We start from the raw sequence: 22,290 nt of genomic DNA, 5'->3' as shown, positions 1-22,290 counted from the left end.
GGGCTTGCACTACTTAACGTCAAGATTACCTATAAAGCAACAGTAATCAAGCCAGTGTAGTATTAAACAAAGAACAGAACCATAGATAAATGAAGAGAATACAAAATCCCAAATAGGCCCACACATACATGGTCAATTGATTTCTGAAACAAGTGAAAATGCAATTCCATGGAGAAAGGAGAGTCTATTGAACACGGTCCTGGAACAACTGGATAGCCATAAATAAAAAAAGTAAAAAAGGAACCTCGATTCACACCCTGCAACTCTTGCAAAACTTAATTCAAATTGAATTTAAGTAAAACCCAAAACTCTAAAACATCTAGAAGAAAATCTTTGTGATCTTGGATTGGGTAAAGACTTCTTAGATACAATACCAAACATACAAATCCATAAAAGAAAAAAATTGATAAATTGGACCTTAATAAAAAGAAAAACTCAATTTAAAAAATGGACAAAAGATATGAACAGACAATTCACCAAAGATACACAGATGGCAAATAAGCACATGAAAAGATATTCAACATTCTTTGATATTAGAAAAATGCAAATTAAAAGCACAATAATTTATCACTATGTCTATTAGACTAGCTAAAAAACAGATAAACCAACCAACAAACAAAAATCTGACAATATCAAGTGCTGGTGAGGATGCTGAGCAACTGGAACTAACTTACATTGCTGGCAGGAAGGTAAAATGGTACAGCCACTTGGAACAGTGTGGCAGTTTCTTACAAAGTTAAACATACACTTACCATATGACCCAGCAATCCCACTCTTGGCTATCTACCCAAGTGAAATGAAAACTTATGTTCACGCCAACACCTGGATGTGAATGTTTATAGCAGCTTTATTTATATTTGCCCAAAACTGGAAACAGTCTAAATACCCCTCACCTGGGAAATGGATAAACAAACTGTTGTTCATTCACACAATGGAATACTACTCAGCAGTAAAAAGGAACAAACTACTAACACACAACAACATGGATGAATCTCAAAGGCATCACGCTACATGAAAGAAATCAGATTCAAAAAGTTATATACCATATAATTCCATTTATATGACATTCTGGTAAGGGCAAAAGTATAGGGTCAGAAAACAGATCAGTGGATTCTGCAAGCTGAGAGTGGGAGGCAGGGTCGACTAAAGGGGCACAAGGGAAAAGGGAATTTAGGGGGGATGGTGGGACTGTTCTATATCATGGTTGGCAGTCATTACATGACTACAATCATGTGACATATAGTAACGTTTCAGTCAACGACAGACCACATATACCACAGTGGTCCCATAAGATTAGTACCACATAGCCCAGGTGCGTAGTAGGCCATACCATCTAGGTTTGTGTAAGTACACTCTATGACATTCACACGATGACAAGATTGCCTAATGACACATTTCTCAGAATGTATCCTTGTCATTAAGTGACACATGACTGTTTTCGCTTTTGTCAAAACTTGTAGAACTGTCCACAAAAAGATGATTTTTACTGTATGTAAATATACCTTAATTTAAAAATAGAAAAAAAAATAATAAGCAAGTTAAAGAAAAATTTAAGTTCCTTGGAAACTTGAGGAACAAGAACACTTTTGTCTTGGCCTGGGCCCACTGAGTAATTTCAGAAAAATATGCTTTTGTTCAGTCACCTAAGCCCTACTTTGGCAGAATTTATGGAAACTACCTATGGAAGTTCCTTGAACCTCTTCTGTTTTGTCCATTCCATATACTGCCAATTTCCCCATCTGACTCTTGCTCTCAAATCATCTTCCCCTCTGCATCCCCCTAAACTCTGTCCTAGATCACCCCATTCCTATTCACAGCTGCAGCCTGGGAAGACTCCCCTGATCATGCAACTTGATGTGACTACTCCTGCTTCTGAATCCACTGCACTGTGAGGCTCTGGGGCACAGGATTCTGCCTAATGAGCGCCCGGGGTCCCATCTCATCTCTCCTATGTTTGGCAAGATCTGTGCTTAATAATAATATAATGATGATAAGATTTCAGAAAACACACTATTGGACACCTACTATGTGCCAAGGGCAGCGCAAGTATTTCACGTCCTATATCGGGGGCTCCTCACAGCAATCCAATGAGGTAAGTAGATATTATAGATTCCCATTATATCAATGGAGAGACTGAGCTCAGCTTGCCAAGTGTCACAAAGCTCTCAATCCAGCTGTTCTCAGCGGGCCTCACGTGCCTTCTCTGTCTGCACGGCCTCTAGCACAGTGCCTGCCACATATAGTTCCCAGTAATCATATGCTGAATGTGTGAATTTTGAAATGGGACAGATAAATTTTACGTTACTAGAGACTTGAATTAGAATTAATCTATGGAAGTTCTGGGGAGGCAGATTTCAGCTCAATATAAAGAGGAATTCCCTAACAATCATAGGGATCTGTTCTAGAATACAATGGGCTGCTGTGATGGAGGGTTGAGGGGAGTGAGTGAAGCACGTATGGGGGACTCGATGGCCTCTAAGATCCTTCCGTCGAGGACATTCTGAGTCCTGGTTGGTCAGCTGGTAGAGCACTGCGTCCAGTGCAGGAAGAGCTGTGCTCCTGCCACACTCAGTCCTGGGAGGAGTCCTGTCCTCCCCTCTCGCTAAGCTGTGGCCTCTTGCTCTCTCCCAAGTACTCTCCTCCTTGGCTTGTGGAACAGCCCAGGGACTCAGAGCTTGCCCTCCAGACACCTCATGGGCATAGGCAATCCTGAGACTCACGCCACGAAAGCATTACCTGTGCATGTATTTTTCCTGATGACCACAAAGGGAAGTGACGCTGCGGCAAAAGAGTTCCCATATCATTTCCTGCATGGAAATGTTTGTCTGCTCCTTGTTCCTGGTCACATGCCGGGTCTTGGCAGCTCCTCTTCATCATGGAACCAGAATCCTCTGCTCCTTTTGAACCTGGTGAGGAGGGGCACTGGTGGCTGCCACCTCAGGTCTCTGAAAGCTGACAGCCCGGTGCCAGCCCCTCCCTTAGGAAAAAGGTCTAATCTGGCAGATCTAAACCACTATAAGAGAAAACTGAAATCATGCAGTGCAGGGAAAAGTGCACTGAAACGTAAAACACTTGCCTGGTGCAGCCTCCCGTGTAACCCATTGGGGCGGCCCTTCCTTTCCCACAGAGCCCACTCTTCCTCGGCAGGTCCCTGCACGGTGGGCAGCCCAGCATGCGCCCTGCAGGGCATTTCCCCTGTCCTTGGGGAAATGTGCCTGTCACCAGCAGGGCCCCTCACCACTGTGACTACCTGCTGTGGCTGCTTCTAAAATTCATTTCAAGCCACATTTTGGCCCAAAGCCCTGAAGCCTCTTTTCAGGAAGAAAGCACGGAGCCTCCCAATTTCATTTTGTTTTTTTACTGCTTGTTCAAAGAACAATCATATAAGATAAAAATATCATCCTCAGGCAAAGAGAATGTAATTCAAACATTCTTAAGAATAGATTCAACAACCTTTTCCTCACAAACAAAACAAAAAACAAACATGCTTCATTCTTGGTTTCCCCTGGTTACATAAAGAAAAAAGAAATGAAAAGGAGCAGGAACTATTTACAGGAAACAGAATTCTCACCTGCCCTGCAAACGTGACTGAGAACCTTGTAACAAGCACTTTACAGGTATTATCCTATTAAATCTTCTCCCCAACCCTAGAGAGGGATTCTGCTACGATCCCACATTACAGATGAAGACACTAAGGCCTGGAGGGGTTTGTGATGTGCCCAAGGTTGCACAGTTGGTAGTGTATAAAGCAAAGATTTGAATCCGAGCAGTTTTACCCCAGGACCCAAGTTCTTAACCAGATGCTACAGCTGATATTTGCATAGCTATGGTCAGAATGAGCTAGGAAGCTGCCTTTTGGTTTGTGAGGAAATGACAAAGGTGTTAGATTTGTTTCTTCTCTACTCCAATTTTCTTTTTATATTAAACACCAGGTGCACACACTTGGGTCAGACATGATCTGACACTCTTATGCTTGGTCCATACATGGCCTGCTTGCTTTCACTCATTCATCTGTTCTTCATAACACGAGATAATAAACATCCATGAAGCCACCACTCAACACCAGATCTGGAGCTTTGACACGGACCTATGTCTCTCTGCGCAGTCTCCTCCCAGCGGGTCCTCCTGGCTCCCCTATCTGAGGTAATCACTATTCTCAATTTCTACTTATTGTCCCCTTGGTTTCCTTTCTGTATAGCCTCCATCACAACTATAATATTTTTAGAAGTTATCTTTTATTTTATAAAAAGAGTATCCTACTATATGTAATCTTTTGGGACTTTCCCACTTACATTCACAACTTTACAACCAGCAGTTAGAACCTGAAGCCGAGCTATGGTCATCTAGAGAAGACAGGAGGTGGAAGCGGGTGAAGACGCAGCCTCCTGGGGACAGTACAAGATGGCCATCACCTTTCACTTTGGCTCAGTTCCCTCCAAGTCCTCACTGAACTCAATAAAATCTAGCTCCTTACCTTGGTTTCTAAGGCCCAATCTGGGGTGGCCCTTGACTATCTCACTGCCCTTCTCTCTCACCAAGTCCCCTTCACTCACTATGCTTAGCAACATGGTGCTCTTTCTGTTCCTGGAACAGCCTTGCTGTGCGGCCTGAACCGGCTGTTCTCCTCTACGTCCTCTTAAGTTTCACCTTACATGTTACCTTCTCTGAGAAGCCTTTCATGGCCGTCCAACCTCAAACACCCCTCTGGCATACTGCCCTGCTTTATTTTGGTTAGTTTATTATCTGTCTTCCCTCTCTACAAGAAAAAAGTCTTGTATAGATCAAGCTGTATATCTAGTGTAGGCCTCTGGGCGTCCCCAAGATCCTTTCAGGGGCTCACAAGGTCAAAAACTATTTCATAACAATAAGACTTTATTTGCACTTTTCACTGCGTTGACATTTACAATGTCAGTGCAAAAATAAGAACGGATAAAACTCATGGTGCCTTAGCACGGATCACGGTAGCAGCATCAACCTGTACTAGTGTCATTGAATGTCTTACCATCTCAAACTTGCAGGGAAAAAACAATTCAGTTTCACTTAAGAATGTCCTTGAAAAAGCAGTAAAAATTATCACCTTTATTAAGTCTCAACTCTCGTGTACATGTCTTTTCTATATTCTGCGTGACTAAACAGGAAATGCATATACAGCACTTCTGTTACACATTGAAGGACAAGGGTTGTCTCAGGGAAAAGCTCTCTGTGATCATTTCAATTGCAAGATGAACTAGCAATTTGCTTCATGGAACACCATTTTAGGTGAAAGAACCACACAGATGCATGATGGCAGAGATTTTTGCAAAAATGAATGAAGTGAGCCTGCTACTTCAAGAACTGACAGTATATTTCGCCAATGATAAAATTCAAGCAACAATTTGAATTTTGGAAAACTTGTATCTGCCAATGCTTCCCAATAGTTAAGACATTTCTGATGAGACAGGTGGTGATATTGATGAATGTGATTTTTAAATCTTGGATAATGAAATGTGTCAACATTTGAAAGAGTTGTGTAACTCAGTGAACAATATTTTCCAATTGACTAATGCATGATGTCACAAAATCATGCATGGGTAAAAGATCTATTCAAACTGCAAGACAGACTAATGGATTTTAATGTAACATAAAAAAGTTCATTGATATTGTTTCAGATTTCTCAATGCAACTAACTTTTAAGAAACTACCACTTGTTGAGTTTTGGTGTAATATCATAGAAGAATATCTACAATTTTCTCAAAAGGCTATTAAGACACTTCTCCCTTTTTCAACAACATATCTGTGGCAAGGTCAGATTTTCTTCATATACTTCAACCAAAACAACTTAGAGCACTAGATTAAATACAAAAGCAGATATAAGAACCCTGCTGTCTTCTACTAAGCGAGACATTAGAGAGATTTAAAAAAATGTAAATCAATGCCACTCTTTTCATTAAAATTTTTAGTTATTTTTCATAAAATTATGTTATGTTAACATGCAATGGTTTTATTACATCTAAATGAATTAATAAAATATTTTAAAATATTACATTAAAAATTTTTAATATGATTGACATCAGTAGATACAACCCCACATAAACAAAAGCTCCCTGGTGTCCTTAATAATTTTTAAGCATGTTAAGGGGATCTTGAGACCAAAAAGTTTGAGAACTACTGCTCTAGAGGTTAGCATATGCTAAGTACTTGACAAATGCTGTTGAATGAATAGACTAAAGACACACTCTCTTAATATTTGTCTGCCCTTCTTTCTTTCAAAACATCTGCATAAAGGTTGAACAATGGCTCCTAAGTTTTAGAGTAACACCAGTGAGATGAAGACCTAATGACAACAACAGGTAAGCCTCTGAAGAACTCAGAAGTCTCCCTCAGAATCACCATAAATGTCTCCAACTACTTTTTTATCCTTTCCTTTTTCTTAAGTGACTACATCAAGATAAAAATTTTAAAACTACTTCTAAATGTGTTTGATGTAACTGCTTTAGTTTTAACTACTGGTATTGCAGCAGTGTTTTGTTGTTGTTGTTTTCTTTTTTACTGTTGTGCACTGCAAATTGCATGCTACACTGCATGCTAAATAGGAGCCTAACTACTATTTAAACATCACTTTTTAATAGGAAAGCATATGACATGTTTTAAAAGTGGTTCTCAAGCTTCTGGGAGACAAATGACATTGTGGCTATGACAATTTCTGTGGTATGACAGAGAGAGTCCACAAAGGGTTTGTGTCACACTAAAAAGAAGCCACATTTGGAAGCTGTCTCATGTAAAAGTAAACACACTATGCTTTGCAGGATTAGTTTTGAATGGACTGTAGTATATAAAATCAACTACAGCTTTTCAGATGGGCTGAATGATGTTGCAGAACCTGAACTTGGAATTATCTTGTCTTGGAAAGACGTACACTCTGTTTCTTAGTGTCACGTCAATGACGAACTAGTGATAGTTACAGCTCTTGGCTGGCCGCATAACCCATAACTTGTACTAAGTCCACATAAAGCTCTTCTTTGTGTTGAAGCCTGAGAGAATGTCCACACACAAGGGCACTGATTGTACCCTTACAACTGCCTTTTTTTCCCCAAAAAAAGCATCTTCTGCTTTCAAAGTCCCATGTTAGCACTAAGTGCTTTCCTTCAGCCACAGGGAGCCTTTTTCTTCAGACAAGTTTAACTGAATCAGTAGGTAAGAAGGGTAGGGGGAGGCAGGAGACAAATCTCAGATCCTGACTATGTTGCAAACGATGTGCTCTGCACAAGTTGCAAGAGGTGAGGCTCCAAGTGGGATTGGAAACACTCCTGCCATCTTCCATAGGAAGACTGGGGAGACATACATTGGTTTAGAAGAACCAAAGATTCAATATAAACAGGAAGATTCTAGATAAAATTTCCCTCTTCTTGCAACACTTCTAACCTGAATCTAATAAACTAGAATTTAATAAAAACATTTTCTTTTCAAATCCAAAAAAGGAGCCCCATCGCTTTGGACTGAGAGTCAGATTTCACAGGCTAAGCAGGAATAGGCTCAACCTTTCATTAGCTATTCAGTTAGGAGAGGAGAACTGGGGCCACGAATTCAGGGAAGAAAAAGATCACATATTTTTTGGTTCAGTTAGATAAAAGAGGTTTTGGTTAAAAAGAAAAAATGCCCCTTGCATTCTGAATTGTCACTCTTGAATTTGATATTCTAAATGTCTCCCGTTGTACATCCTTAAGTTACAGCCTGTTTCACCTGATTTACTGTTCAACAGTGGCATCATCTGAAAACAGAGAAGTCAATAAATATCTATCAGCAAACATGTGGCCAACACTGGTCATCACAGGAAGTCTTCAGAAGAGTGTACAGTAACAAGCACATGATATTCACCCACTAACTCCACATCTACTTAGTAAGTTCTGACCACGGGCCAGGCTTAGGGTGGTTGGGCACTGAGGACCCAGGAGTAAACAAGACAGACCTAGTTCCTGCCCTCAGGTAGTTTTCAGTCTAGCACAGAAGAGTTGAGTCAATTATTATACAATTAACATAAAAAATAAAATGTCTCCTTAATTCCTCATTTTCATGCCTTTGCAATATAAGAGAAATAGGGTAAAGTAGAAAGAGTACTGTTGCATTCTTGGGAGGCATTTGACTAGGGTGATTAGGAAAGCAAGTTCCCCTTGATGAATAATGGATCTAGGCAATGCTCATCATGGCTGCTCAAACCATTAGGTAAAAAGCTGATGGGGAAACTTTATCATAGATATATTAAGCTGACAACACCTAAATCTACTGATCAATCTTTGCAGCACGAAAAGACAGATATATGGAATTACAGAACACCACCATGAATTGGTCTTGCCCCCCACCCCAAATCAAACTTAAATCTGATTAAGCCCCCAGATTCAACTACCACTTTGTAGGAAATACAGAGGACAGAAGAACATGTTAAATAACACCACGGGGATGCAACAGGTAAAATTTTGAAATGAGGGACAAACAACCCAATTTCTTCAACAACAAAAATGACCAAAAATGAGGGGGAGAGGAAACATAAATTACAAGGGACCTAAGAGATGTATCAACCAAATGCAAGTGTGGGCCTTGTCTGGATCTGGATTCAACCAACCACTGAAAAAAGAAAGTATGAAACAAACAGGGAAAACAGAAAAATTTGAACACTGACTGCATATTTAATAATTAAATAATTTTTCTATGTAGTGACAAATATTGTGGTTATGCTTTTTGAAAGGTGTTTTTTTTTGGTTATAGGTACATACATGAGTATGTATGGATGAAATGAGATTGGCTTCAAGAAAATAGATGGGAAAATAAGTACATGAAAAGATGCTCAACATTATTAGCCTTATTATTATTATTATTATTGTTATTCAGCAATAAAAACAAGGGAAGTACTAATACATGCTACAACATGGATGAATTATGAAAGCATTATGCCAAGTAAAAAAAGCCAGTCACAAAGGACCACATATTATATGATTCCATGTATAGGAAATGTCCAGAATAGGCAAATCTATAGAAATAAGAAGCAGATCAGTGGTTGCCTAGGGCTGGGGGAGAGGGAGAAAGACGATATTGTGGAGTGGTGGCTAAGAGTTCCTGGGTTTCTTTTTGGGGTAGTGAAAATATTCTAAAATTGACTGTGGTGATAGATGCACAACTCTGTGAATATGCTAAAAGCCACTGAATTGTACATTTAAAAAAAAGGTCTTGGCAGATCAATGGAACAGAATTGGAAGCCCAGAAATAAAACAACACATATACGGACAGCTAATTTTCGACAAAAGAGCTAAGAACATACAATGGAGAAAGGAAAGTCTCTTCAATAAATGGTGTTGGGAAAACTGGACAGCCACATGCAAAAGAATGAAAGTGGACCATCTGCTATCACCTTTCACAAAAATTAACTCAAAATGGATCAAAGACCTGAAGGTGAGACCTGAAACTATAAAACTCATAGAAGAAAATATAGGCAACACACTATTTGACATTGGTCACAAAGGAATCTTTTCAGATGCCATGCCTACCCAGACTAGGGAAACTAAAGAAAAAATAAGCAAGTGGGACTTTATCAGATTAAAGAGCTTCTACAAGACAAATGAAACCAGAATCAAAATGAACAGACAACCCACCAGCTGGGAGAAAATATTTGCAAAACATATATTTGACAAGGGGTTAATCTCCATAATATGTAAAGAACTCACACAACTGAACAACAAAAAAACAAACAACCCGGTCAAAAAATGGGCAGAGGAAATGAACAGACAGTTCTCCAAAGAAGATATACAGATGGCCAATAGGCACATGAAAAGATGTTCAACATCAGTAATCATCAGGGAAATGCAAATAAAAACAGCACTAAGATATCACCTCACGCCCGTTAGAATGGCTATAATCACCAAGACAAAAAACAACAAATGTTGGAGAGGATGTGGAGAAACAGGAACCCTCATACACAGCTGGTGGGAATGCAAACTGGTGCAGCCTCTATGGAAAACGGTATGCAGATTCCTCAAAAAATTAAAAATAGAAATACCCTATGATCCAGCTATGCCACTACTGGGAATCTATCCAACAAACCTGAAATCAACAATCCAAAGAGGTTTATGCACCCCTATGTTCATCGCAGCATTATTCACTATAGCCAAGAAGTGGAAGCAACTCAAGTGTCCCTCGACTGACGATTGGATCAAAAAATGTGGTATATATATATATATATATATATATATATATAGACAATAGAATACTACTCAGCCATAGAAAAAGACAAAATTGTCCCATTTGCAACAACATGGATGGACCTGGAGGGTATTACGTTAAGTGAAATAAGCCAGAAAGAGAAAGACAAACACCATACAATCTCACTCATATGTGGAAGATAAACCAACACATGGACAGAGAAAACTGTATTGTGGTTACCAGGGGCAATGGGGGTAGGGGGTGGGCACAAGGAGTGAAGGGAGACATGTATATGGTGATGGACAAACAAAAATGTACAACCAAAAATTTCACGTTATAAACTATTAAAACATTAATTAAAAAAAAAGGTGTTGGGAGGGAGTGGGTAAGGATACAGGTGAAATGTAATAGATGACGTGTTATAAATTTTTTAAATGTGTAGGCTCTATCATCAGACCCTCTGGGTCAAATCCTGGCTCTGCCAATTACTAGTTGTATGACCTTGGGCAAGATATTTAACTTCTTTGAACTTCAGTTTTCTTAAAGATAAAATGGGGGTAATGGAGGTTTGTACGGATTAAATGAGGTTGATACACTTAAAGCATGTGGAACAGTGTCTGGCACATATAAAATGCTCAATAAACAGTAATATTATTATTCTCCACTGTTTTTTTCTCATATCAGCTCCTTCAGGAGCATCCATTTCTTCAGCCGGCCCTGATATCAGTTCCCTTACATTAAACCCAGCATATATGGGGTTAAAACCAAAAGCACTCATCCCCTTTCCCTGCTTCTCTAAGTTACATTCATATGTAAATATTGGTTTTTTAAACCTTCGTATCCCTGAACTTCACAAATTGTTAAAAGCCCAAGTGGCCTCACGCTGGGCTCACACTGAAGTTTCGGCTAATTACCAGTTCTTGAGGTTTGTTACAGGGAAAGTGATATCCAGAGACTATCAAAAAGCTGAAGCTTCCCAGACCCCAACTCCCTGGCTTCCTGACACCAGAATCCACCCTCCACCACAGAGACAGACAACCGAGGACACCCACTGCGGATTCCCTTATCTCACCATCGCCCTCCCCGCAAGCAGCCGCAGAAGGCCAGACGCAGGCTGGTGGGAAGGCGCCCACCAGCAAGGCCACGGGCCGCCCATCTCTATAAGCAGCTGCATTTCATTTCTCGCAAACTTTACAACCCCTTGCCTCCCATCTTTCAGGAGACGAGACAAATTTGAGGGCTCACTCTCGTCTCCCGGCTGACATCACCCAAAATAAAAACCCTTTCCTTGCTACAAGCCTGGAGTTCCAGTTTTTATTTGGCCCCTCTTGTGTGGTGGGTAAAGAACCTGTGTGTGTGTCTGGCAACAAAACCACAGTAATTATGGACATCTTGGAGATGCTCACAAGTCTTCCTGACTTTTCCAGAGGTTTTGTTGGCTTTGTCCTTCTTAATTTTTATGATTCTCCTTAACAAAGTATTTTGCTTCAAGAGGCTCTGTTTTCTGTGAGTGAGTTAGCTTTCTTTTTAGTTTCGGGCTATAGATGAGGATTTAGAAGGAGCAGCAAGAGATATAAGGAGGAGACCAACTGTAGCCACATCAATCAACTCTGCCAGAAGGCCTGACTCCCCCACCCCGGGGCCACAAATGCAGGAAGAGCAAAGGATAAAGCCCACAGATGATCCTCCCAAAGACGCTTTTCTTTGGTGGTGCCTTGGGAATAAGACTGGCTTAACCCAGAGGTGGCTGCACTCTGTTGCTAACATGAACAGACCGGCCAATATTTCCCCTGGATCCTAACAGAGTCCTCTGCCTTCGTTCTCACTCTTACACCCCAACAACAGCCTCCTAAATTAGCAAGTGCTTTGGCTCTTTTTCAATAACAAAGGCTCTAAATGAACCTAAATCAGTAAAACTACGATCAACATTTTATAAACGGCACTCTGAAAGCACAGCTCAGACAGACACACGCACAATGGGATTTATATGCTCACATAAGCTCTCCACACAGAACTGCAGCATTTTCTCCCATTCAAGTTTGCTGCAAAACAGACTTTTTTATTTTTATTTTGGTGCACTGTACATATCAACTGCACAAAGCAATCAGCCAATGAGAGATTTAAACATATGGATGAAATTTCACGGCTTTGAAAAACAAAGAGCAAGACAGCAATATGCTCTTCCGCTGTGCTCTCTGGGACTCCCACTCAGCTGGGCAGGTGCTGTGCCACCCTTGGGCCAAATTCACCCTGGGGCCAGGGGTCAAACTGCTGTTCCCATCTCTGCAATGGCCTGTCCAAACACGCAAAGGCTCCTGTGAAAGCTATGTCTTAGAGCAGTGCTGCTCAGCATTCTCTCCACCTTGAAAAATGCTCATTTGCATGCAAGACCTTCCCCACAGACACACCCAGGATCAGCGAGAGGACTGGAAGTGCTGAATGTCTGTGGACGTGTGCATTTGATATGTTACGAGCGTGCGAAATTGTCGTGTACTATGAAAAGTAAACGTGGTAATTAAATTTATTTTCCTGTGTCTATTTTCCCAGACTTCCGTTCCATTTGTTAGGTGAGCAAGTATGTCCTACAAAAGAATGAACCAAAAATAAACTTTATTTTACTGTTATAACATCTAGAATTTACAAATTTTTAACATCTGCTAAAATGAATAGTATTCTTCCAATTTACTTACATAATTTCTTTGGCTTCCTCTGGCTTGTTAATTGAAATAGAAATATGTACCGTGTTAACATTGTTCATATACATTGACATTAATGTTTTGTAACCAAAACACTGCCACCTCTGGGAACACAGAGTATACTCACCTACAGTGTATGTAACTTGCCTTCTTCCTTGTCAAAATGTGTCCATTCCCAAGTAAAGGTAAAGAGAGTAAAAAAAAAAAAAAAAAAAAAAAAATCATAACTCAGCACCTCTGTCATTATGCCAAATTGCCATGATCCTTAAAAGTTTGTGGTCACTCACCAGAGGTCAGGATAAGCTAGGGAGCAGGTTATATGCCATCATTTGGCTCCTTTTCTTCCTCCCAGAAAGCTTATTGGAATGGAAGTATCTGAAGGGTGACAGAATTCTATACGTACACTTTTTGCATGTTCCACTTTAGGGAGAGGTATAGGAAGGAGCACAGGCATGTGTATCTATGGCATCAGCTTCCTCAGTGAATGCCTGACAGTGTGTCTGCCCACAGCAGCTGTGGAGCAGTGATTTGGCAGAAGGTGTGCAGGAGCTCTCCCCAGCCCTACAGACCCACCCATTCAGGATTACAAAGCAAGGACGGACAGATGGTAGGGAGCTGGGGGGAGAGGCAGGCACCGTACCAGAGAGACTAAGGCCTTTACAGGCAGATATGCCTTAGTTTGAACCGTGGCGCTGCCACTTTCTAGCTGTGTGATTGGGGGACTGAAGCCTCTCCTCTGAGCCTTGAGTTTCTCATGTGAGAAACAGGAATCACCTGTCTTTCAGAGTTGTTGAGATGGAAAGTGAAGAGCAGGTGCTCAGTAGGGGCAATAGTGGTCTTAAGAGGGGCAGCAGCAGAAGATGGGGTGGAAGTGTGGCAGCCATGGAGGCCTGTGCAATTCCTCAGGGACTACTCAGCAGCCAGGCACCCAGCCCTGCTCTCCTCCTCTGGACACTGCCACCCCCAAGCAGTCACAGGGGACTAAGGGCCTGCAAACCAGAAGGGTCCCTGAGAGACTGACTGTTTATCTCTAAGGAAAACTCAAGCTGAACGCATTGGTCGACCTGATTTATTTCTGTAATTAAGTAATTCAGGCTGTTTTTTTTTTTTTAAACAAGTTGCAATTCTTTTTTTTTAGGAAGGTTGGCCCTGAGCTAACATCTGTTGCCAATATTCCTCTTTTTTTTCCTTTTTTCTCCGCAAAGCCTGAGCACATAGTTGTATATCCTAGTTGTAAGTCCTTCTAGTTCCTCTATGTGGGACGCAGCCTCAGCATGGCTTGAAGAGCCATGCATAGGTCCGCACCCAGGATCCAAACCTGCGAACCCTTGGCCACCAAAGTGGGGCACATGAACTTAACTGCTACACCACCGGGCTGGCCCCTAATTCAGGTTTTGAAACCTAAATTTATTATACTATTTGAACTCTGTGGAGCCACTAACATCTCTTGTGATGTCAGGAATGGCTGTCATAGAAAGCACAGGAAAGAGGAGGATGGAAGAAGGAGACAAGAGACAGCTACTTCTACTGTGCTGGACTTTTTATTTTGGTACTTTGTTAATATTCAAAACAACCCTGTGAAGTAAATAACTTAAAAATTTTTTGACTATTTATTGCCTTTAGTTTAAATATGTTATTTAATTGTAAGTTTATAATAATTATATTTTAATAAACTTTTTATTTTAGAACAGTTTTAGATTTACGGAAAAATTCCAAGATAGTACAGAGTTCCCCCATATCCCTCACACCTAGTCTCCCCTATTAACATCTTACGTTAGTCTGGTACATTTGGCACAACTAATGAACCAATGTTGATAATCATTATTAGCTAAAGTCCATACTTTATTCAGATTTCCTTAGTTTTTACCTCATGTCATTTTTCTATTCCAGAATCCCATCCAGGCACCACACTACATTTAGCTGTCATCTCCTCTTAGGCTCCTCTCGGCTGTGACCGTCTCTCAGACTTTCTTGTTTTTGATGACTTTCACTGTTTTGAGCTACTGGTCAAGCTTTTTGCATAATGTCCCTCAGTTGGGATTTGTCTGATTTTTTTTTTTTTTTCTCATGATTAGACTGGGATTATAGTTTTTGGAAGGAGGACCACAAAGGTAAAGTGTCATTCTCATCACATTATATCATCTAGGGCACATGCTATCAACATGACTTATTGCTGTTGATGTTGACCTTGATCATTTGGCTGAGGTCCTGTTTGTCAGGTTTCTCCACTGTCAAGTTACTCTGTTCACCCTCACTTTTCATACTGTCCTCTTTGGAAAGAAGCTACTGTGCACTAAGCCACTTAAAGGGGTGAGGGGTTATGTTCTACCTCCTGAGGATGCAGTATCTACATATATTATTTGGAATCCTGCTGCACAGGAGATTTCTCTACTCTCCTCCATTTTTTCATGTATTTATTTACTTATCCAATCATTTATTTATCAGTATAGACTCCTGGACATTTATTTTAAACTTCAGTTATAATCCAATACCATTTTGTTTCTGTCCCAGCTTGGCCACTGGGAGCTCTTTCAGTTGGCTCCCGCATCCCTTTGACATCCCCCACTCCCCACAATACTGTGGCTTTTTTGAGCACTTCCTTCTTTTCTGGCACTACAAGATACTTCAGGCTCATCTTATATGTTTCCTGCTCCAGTCCTAGAATCAGTCATTTCTCCAAGGAGCTCTGTAGGCTTGCTTATAAGCTCTGCTGGTCAGCACCAGGGCAGCCTTTAGTCTAGGGCTGTTTTTTCCCTATGACTGAGGCATTACCCTTCTGAGTACTATGCCCAAGGTTTTCCTACTTTGGCTGGTGGAACACGAACTATTCCCCACCCTCTCTGAGCTTCAGATTGTTCTGCTTGTTCCTTTCTGGTGGTTCTTTCCTCAGCCGCTGCAAGTTTCCTCACAGGATGTGCTGATCAGTACCCAGCTGAAGACTGGAGGGAAATCCTCTGCAGCTCTCCGGAGCTAACCCTCTGAGCAGTTCTGCCCTCTCCAGTGCTCTGCCTTGGCTTCCTGGATCCCTAACTCTGTCTCCTCAACTTAGAGACTCCTGGGTTCTGTTCTCACAGGGTCCCCTTCTCTGTGCCGAGGTCTGGGAACGCTCTCCCAGTGAGCTGGGGCAACTACAGGGCTTGCCTCGACTGTTTCCCCCTCTCAGGGCTTACGGTTCTGCACTACCTTATGTCCAATGTTTGAAAACCACTGTTTCATATATTTTGTCTAGATTTTTAGTTATCTAAGGTGGGAAGGCAAATTCAGTCCCTGTATTCTATCTTGGTCTGAGCAGAAAACTTGAAGTTCACTATATAAGGGGTCCCATTTAGAAATGTAATCAACTTTCTAGGGATACTAAACAGTCTTGTCATAGTCAGTGATGTGCAGTTCATCATCTTAGACAAGTGAGGGACACAGTGTTGACCACACAGCATTGTATGGCCAAAATAACAGAGCAGGGTTAATCTGTCTAATCACATATGCAGTTGATGGAGGTGTAAAATATAAACAGAACTAAACTAGGAGGCTCTAAAAGCCAAAACGCCTTCCTGTGTGCTCTGCAGGATGATTAGAACACTGCTGGGGGGAGGGCCACCTTGCCAGGTACACCTGTTCTTCTCAGGAGACAAGGGCCAGGACTGGCCAGCAGTGACCAAGGATTTTATGAAAACAGCTCATGTAAGTGATGTGTGTATGTCGGCACAAGGAGCCTTAAAAGCCCACAGGCAAATGATTGGTTTTACAGGATTTTCCCCTCATCCTGGGCAAGCTGAGAAGTGATGATTAATATGAGTACTGACAAATAGCTTGAAAAATCACTCAGCTAACAAGGGTGGAAGGTGGGAAATCATGGCTGAAAATGTGCCCCCTGGGGCTCTACTTAGAGCCTTCCCTACATCTCAACTATATCAGACGAGTGACACACACACACACAAACACACACACACGCATGCACACATGCACCCACATGCACACCCTTACGGAACATAAACAGGGAACCATAATTTTCTTCTGGGTCTCTCAATTTCATTCTCTTCAGATCTTAGCAACCTCACTCCCAAAACAGTGATGCAGATTTTAATGATCTGAAAACAAATTTTTAAAATCTAGGAACCTTACACTAAAGGAAAGAACACTTTTCAGATACAAGTGCCCCAATCACTGTAAATCTGAAATACTGCAAAGGGAATTTTCTTGAAATTTCCTGAATACACATCAGCATCCCTCAAAGGGTAGCTCTACCTGTAATTTGCAACACAGAACCATGAAGACATCTCTAAGCCAGTTAATACTACCACATTCTCTGTCCTCCTTCAAGCAGAGGTGGGGGCAGTTGCCACCGGGGTAGAAAAGCTGACAAGGAGCAGCCCCCTGAGCTCAGCTGCAGCAGCTGTTTGTCCAGAAATTTTGCATTCAGTGGGCACACAACAGATCTCTGCTAAATTAAAGTACTTCCAGTGACTGACCCCCTCCTCTTTTTCACCCCATTCCCTTCAGGATAACTGCCTGGGGTCACAACTGTGAATTCCCACACCCTAGGAAACCACAGGACAAACTGAAATCAACTGACCATGTAGTGACCTACTGATAAACGATCAGAGCGGCCAGTGACAGAGCTCCTTTGATCTCACATCCCGACAGGGTGAAATTAGGCAAAAAAAAAAAAAAAAGATTCAATCCAAATATAGATTTAGGCTCTAACCATAAGGAAATCCCATATATCCTGGTGAATCTAAGAGATGGAAGTTTCTAACAAAAATACAATGTTAATTTCTACAACAACTGCTCGTTACTTAGAGGACAAGGGACAAAGCCGTTCTGTTCAGGCCTTCTGCCACCACACCAGACCATTTACTGCTCTACAAACATACTGTAAACTTCTGGGCCTGCAAGTTTTCATTCTACCCACATCATCCTCCTCACCTGCTCCACCTGGTGAATTCTTGCTCATTTTTAAGGTTCAATTCAAATGTCGCCTTCCCCATGAGACATTCCCTAATATCCTGGCAATAAGGAATTAATGACCAGTGCCTTTCTTCCCAGTGCTCCCACAGCACTTAACGCATCCCTTAATTAGAGCAGGTACCCTCTGCGCCCCAGCTACCTGTTAAATGTTTGCCTTCTGTTTTGGAATGTGAGATGCCTGAGGACGGGGACTGTGCTTCATTCACCTTTGGGACCCCTGAGCCTAACAAAGTGGCTGGGATGTGGCAGTGGCTAAGTGAGATGTGCACTGGGGGGACGCACACGTGAAAGGAAGGAAAGTAAGCTGCTCTACATGAATAGTGTAGTGCTTTAGGATTTTCAAAGTAGATTTACATATGCTCTTATTTGTCCTTCCTTACCTTGGAAAGCGGGAAAGGTATTATTCAAGGTCTACTCCTAAGGAAGACAATAGTGTTTGGAAAGGATAAATGAGCAGGAGTCAGATGCTGTGTAAAGTCCTGTACTAGACCTAAAGAGACCTAGGTTCTAGTCTTGGCTGTCCTACAAAGTATTCTGGATGACTCTGAGCAAGTCTGTGGCCTGAGCTGGAAGAAATTATCTAAATTGTCTCTAATTCAGTTGTAAATGTCTATGCCTCCTCTAAGGTCATATGTCTGTATGTGGTGAAACCTGAACTAGCATCAAGGTTTTCTGATGCTTAGCGTGGGTTGTTCGAGGTCCTGGTGCCATTTCAAAGCTCACTTCCGAATTCATGTCATTCTCAGATGCTGAATTTGTTTTTCAAATCCATGTACTATTGGAATAATGGCTGCTCCCCAATTGCTAATGAGAAGCTGCTTTTATGAGTGAAACTCACATTACCAGCACTGCCTGGGACGGCCCATGCTGCTAACTGCAGACAACGGTCCATTGGAGACAAGCACGGATACATTTGTTTCTTTCAGCAAATATGGCAACAAAGTGATGCTATCAAGCAAGTCCTAATAAAAGAAAGTGAGAAAAGGACATACAAAGGAATAAAAGTGAGTAAGAACAGGCAAGCACTTACAGGTTCTGGACTGACTGCATTTGTTAAAACAAAAACAAAACAATTTGGTTCATCAAGGCATTTTGGAGAAAGTCAAGCTCTATCTGCTCAGTCTTTATTGCAGCGTTGCAGACGTGAGATGGAAACAATGGGCGCTTCGTACATGGATGGGCAAAACTACAGTTTCGCACACTGCCTCAACATCTCACAAAAGATTCGTCTTACTGCTGCTCTGATCATGTCATCCAGCAACATTTTGCAAATCTCAAGGATGAAGAAATAGTGACAGAATTAATAGAGGAGGAGTATTGGGAGGAGTATGCTGAGTGTATTTCTCTGTCACAAACAATGATGAACAACACAGAAAGTTAAAAGGTGGCCAGCTATTAGCAACTGGCTTGCTCAGTTTAGTAGCCAAAGCTTCCATCCATAGTCAAGCTAAATGCAGACTTCCTTATTGGAAACCCAACAGCTGACGTAGCCTTGGGTTTAAAAGAACCTCTTCTGGCAACTGTCAGGGCTCATGGCAGGTAAGTAACACAGGCTGCCAGCCATGCCTACTGACCTGCAAGTGTCTAAGAAGTCAGTATCACCACAGTGGGATGGGGAGGAGATCTGAAGTAACGCAGACAGCAATTGCCAAGTTTTATTCAAGAAATACTGACTGCTGGCCTGTTATGTGGGAGGGATATGATGGTGACCCAGACATAGCCCCTGCCCTCAGAGACTTTGCCATCTAATGAGGGAGGAAGACAAATATGTCACTGTTGAACAGAGAAGACTAAGATAATGATCATTGACAAGGAATAAACTGCAAAGTGTGATTGAGGAGGGAACGAGCACAAGACACTGAGAAATAAACAGTGGCATTCAAGATGCGCAATGAAAGACAGGCAAGAGCTGAAAAGGCAGAGACGGGAAGATGCAGCGGGACAAGTAGGAGCAAAGGCTTGAGGACAAGGTGTGTAGAAGCTGTTCAAGAAATGGGAACATTCCAAACGGATTGAGCAGAGACCACATAAGTGGGAAAACAAAAGGAAATAACATTGAGAACATGATGGTGCTATACTCTGAATGTTTGTGTCACATGTTGAAACCCTAATCCTCAATGTGATAGTATTCGGAGGTGGGGCCTTTGGGAGGTAGCAAGGATTAGATTAGGTCCTGAGAGTAGAGCTCCCATGATGGAATTAGTGCCCTTACAGGGAGATAAGGGACCAGACCTCTCTCTCTGTGCCATGTGAGGGAACCAGGAAGAAGGCCCTCACCAGAACCCAACCATGCTGGCATTCTGATGTTGGACTTCCAGCCTCCACAACTGTGAGAAATAAATGTTTGTTGTTTAAGCCACCAGTCTACGGTATTCTTGTTATAGCAACCCAAACTGACTAAGATAGATGGGATCAAAGGGCCTTGAGCATTACACTAAGCCACTTGGGTTTTAGTAGAGCAAATGGAGAACCACTGTTCATTCCTTAGCAGAGAGGTTTTAGGTTTGCCCTCTAGGAAGATTAGTGGGACAGCAACATTTAGGATGAATTAAAGTAAGGAGAAAGGCAAAGGGAAACTAGTTGAGATTAAGGAAGTGGTACTTAAATAGAAGGTAATAAGAACTTGCCCTAGGCTGACAATTGTGAGAGGAGAAAGAGGCAGGGATGAAAGTGAGCAGGAAGGATGGGAGACAGGAGGAGGGAATGGGAAGGTCATGCTGAGGTCCCATGTCCAGGTGGCCTAGAGAAGGCTGAAGCCATTTAGAGAGATAAGAAGTCAGAAGGACAAAATGAGTCCCATTTTATCCCTATTTAACCCATGGTGCAGGCAGATTATCCAGGCCTGTGTATCCAGCAGGCAGCTGGAGATGTGGGCCTGAGGTTCCAGAGAAAAGTCAGCCGTAGAAGCAGAGCCAGGAGGCATCAGAAGAGGGTGACTGCTGACACTGTAGGAGTGGGTAAGCAGGACAGAGGGAAACCTCACATTCAGAGGACAGTGGAGGAAGAGAAATCAGAAACTGAAGAGCCACAGGAACCAGCAGAGTGCCATGGGAGTCTGGCCAGCACACCCAGCCAGGGAGAAGAGCTTATGAAAAAAGTTCCCTAAAAGACAAATCCACTTCCTCATCCCAAGTGATTTCTCTAACCTATGTGAAGTGTGATCATATAAACAGGGAGGGGAGCCAGCAAGGAGAGCAGGAGAAGGAGTAAGACGGTCCCCAGTTTGTCAAGACAGAGTCCCTGGGCACTTCAATTTTAATAGGAGAGAAATACTCCCCACTCTCACTACTTGCCAGGCCCCGTGAAATCAGTTCTTAATTTCTTAGGCTAAACCAGTGTTTCTTGGCATCGGAGGACCACTTTAAGGGCATTTATCACACACGTGGACCGATGTTATTTGGTGATTTTTATAAAAGTTGAAGAAACACCAGATAAAAAAATGAAACCATTTTAAAAGTAAATATTACTGTTGGTCACTATCAGCAAGAACTCTTTCAGCAAGGTACCTCCACAGGTCTGGGATGGGAGGCTTGCACCACGGCTCCCACTTCTCGTTTCTGTATTCACACCAGGGGCATGACACAGCCACGGGCCCTGCACTCCCTGGCACAGTGCACGTCATGGCTCTGCTACCCTAGGCACGTCACTAAGCTCTGTGTGCCTCCATTCCCTCAATATACGCCAGAGACAGCAATCCGACCCACAGGAGAGTTACAGGAAGTGAAGATCCAAGAAGGGTATCTGCTGCAGAGTAAGCCTCAGAAACATTAACTGTGACCACTATCTCTACTGTTAGTGCTCCTCTCCATTTCTTCCAGAATAAAAACACTAAAAAGCAATTACCATCATTTGGCCCAATGGCAAGCGTTTGGTGGCTTTCTTAGACAGTGGTAGGCATAGGGATCAGTCCACAGTCACAGCAAGATTCCTCACTGGAAACCAAATCCATATCAGTCTGATCTGAAGTCTATGAGCAGAAAACACTCAAGAGCGAGAAAGTAAAGTGTGTCTGACTCAAGAGGAAGAAAGCAGTGGGTGGATTCCTAATCTAGTCTTGGACTGTCTTTGTTTCCACAAAGCATTTCTTCATATTCTGCAGTAGTGTTTGGATGTAGTTAGCAACTCTGACCTTTAATGCTTCCTGATTTCCTTCTCACATGAGTGAAGAGAAACACAGAAAAAGGTGCAAACTTTCAGAAATCAAGCCATTTGCACTGCAGTTCAGCTTTGGGTTTTTTTTAAATGAAATTCTGCCATCCTATCCTCAAAATTAAAAAGTGTAATATTTCAGTGATAGGTTCAGGCTATTCAAAATGCTGAATATATCTCCATGATTTGTTAAGTAAGTCCTTGAGATCTTGGAGAAGCTCTCTGCTGGCATGGTCACTGTCACAAGGAAATACTTCTACCTCATCCCTCGCTTCAAAATTCATGGGAGCAAATGAATAAAGTTCCATGTACA

The 22,290-nt window shown here is 41.9% G+C and overlaps 1 protein-coding gene across 7 annotated transcripts in view; it reads right to left on the bottom strand.

The window, feature by feature from the left end:
• Positions 1-22,290, bottom strand: part of FARS2 (phenylalanyl-tRNA synthetase 2, mitochondrial) — a 516,049-nt gene that overhangs the window by 55,039 nt on the left and 438,720 nt on the right. The window contains exon 8 of one of the 7 annotated variants that reach the window (XM_087437949.1): positions 12,117-12,749. The exons of the other annotated variants lie outside the window; for them this stretch is intronic. Coding sequence (XP_087294075.1) covers positions 12,731-12,749 — 19 coding nt within the window. The 3' untranslated portion in view covers positions 12,117-12,730. Of the gene's footprint in view, positions 1-12,116; positions 12,750-22,290 lie in introns of those variants that run through there. 7 annotated transcript variants of the gene reach the window in all.

Source organism: Ceratotherium simum, chromosome 13 (genome assembly GCF_057802395.1).
Source record: "Ceratotherium simum simum isolate JZ-2026a chromosome 13, ASM5780239v1, whole genome shotgun sequence".
Taxonomy (NCBI): Eukaryota; Metazoa; Chordata; class Mammalia; order Perissodactyla; family Rhinocerotidae; genus Ceratotherium; species Ceratotherium simum.
The sequence above is the reverse complement of the archived record's forward strand: the minus strand, read 5'-3'. Positions and strand labels throughout refer to the sequence as shown.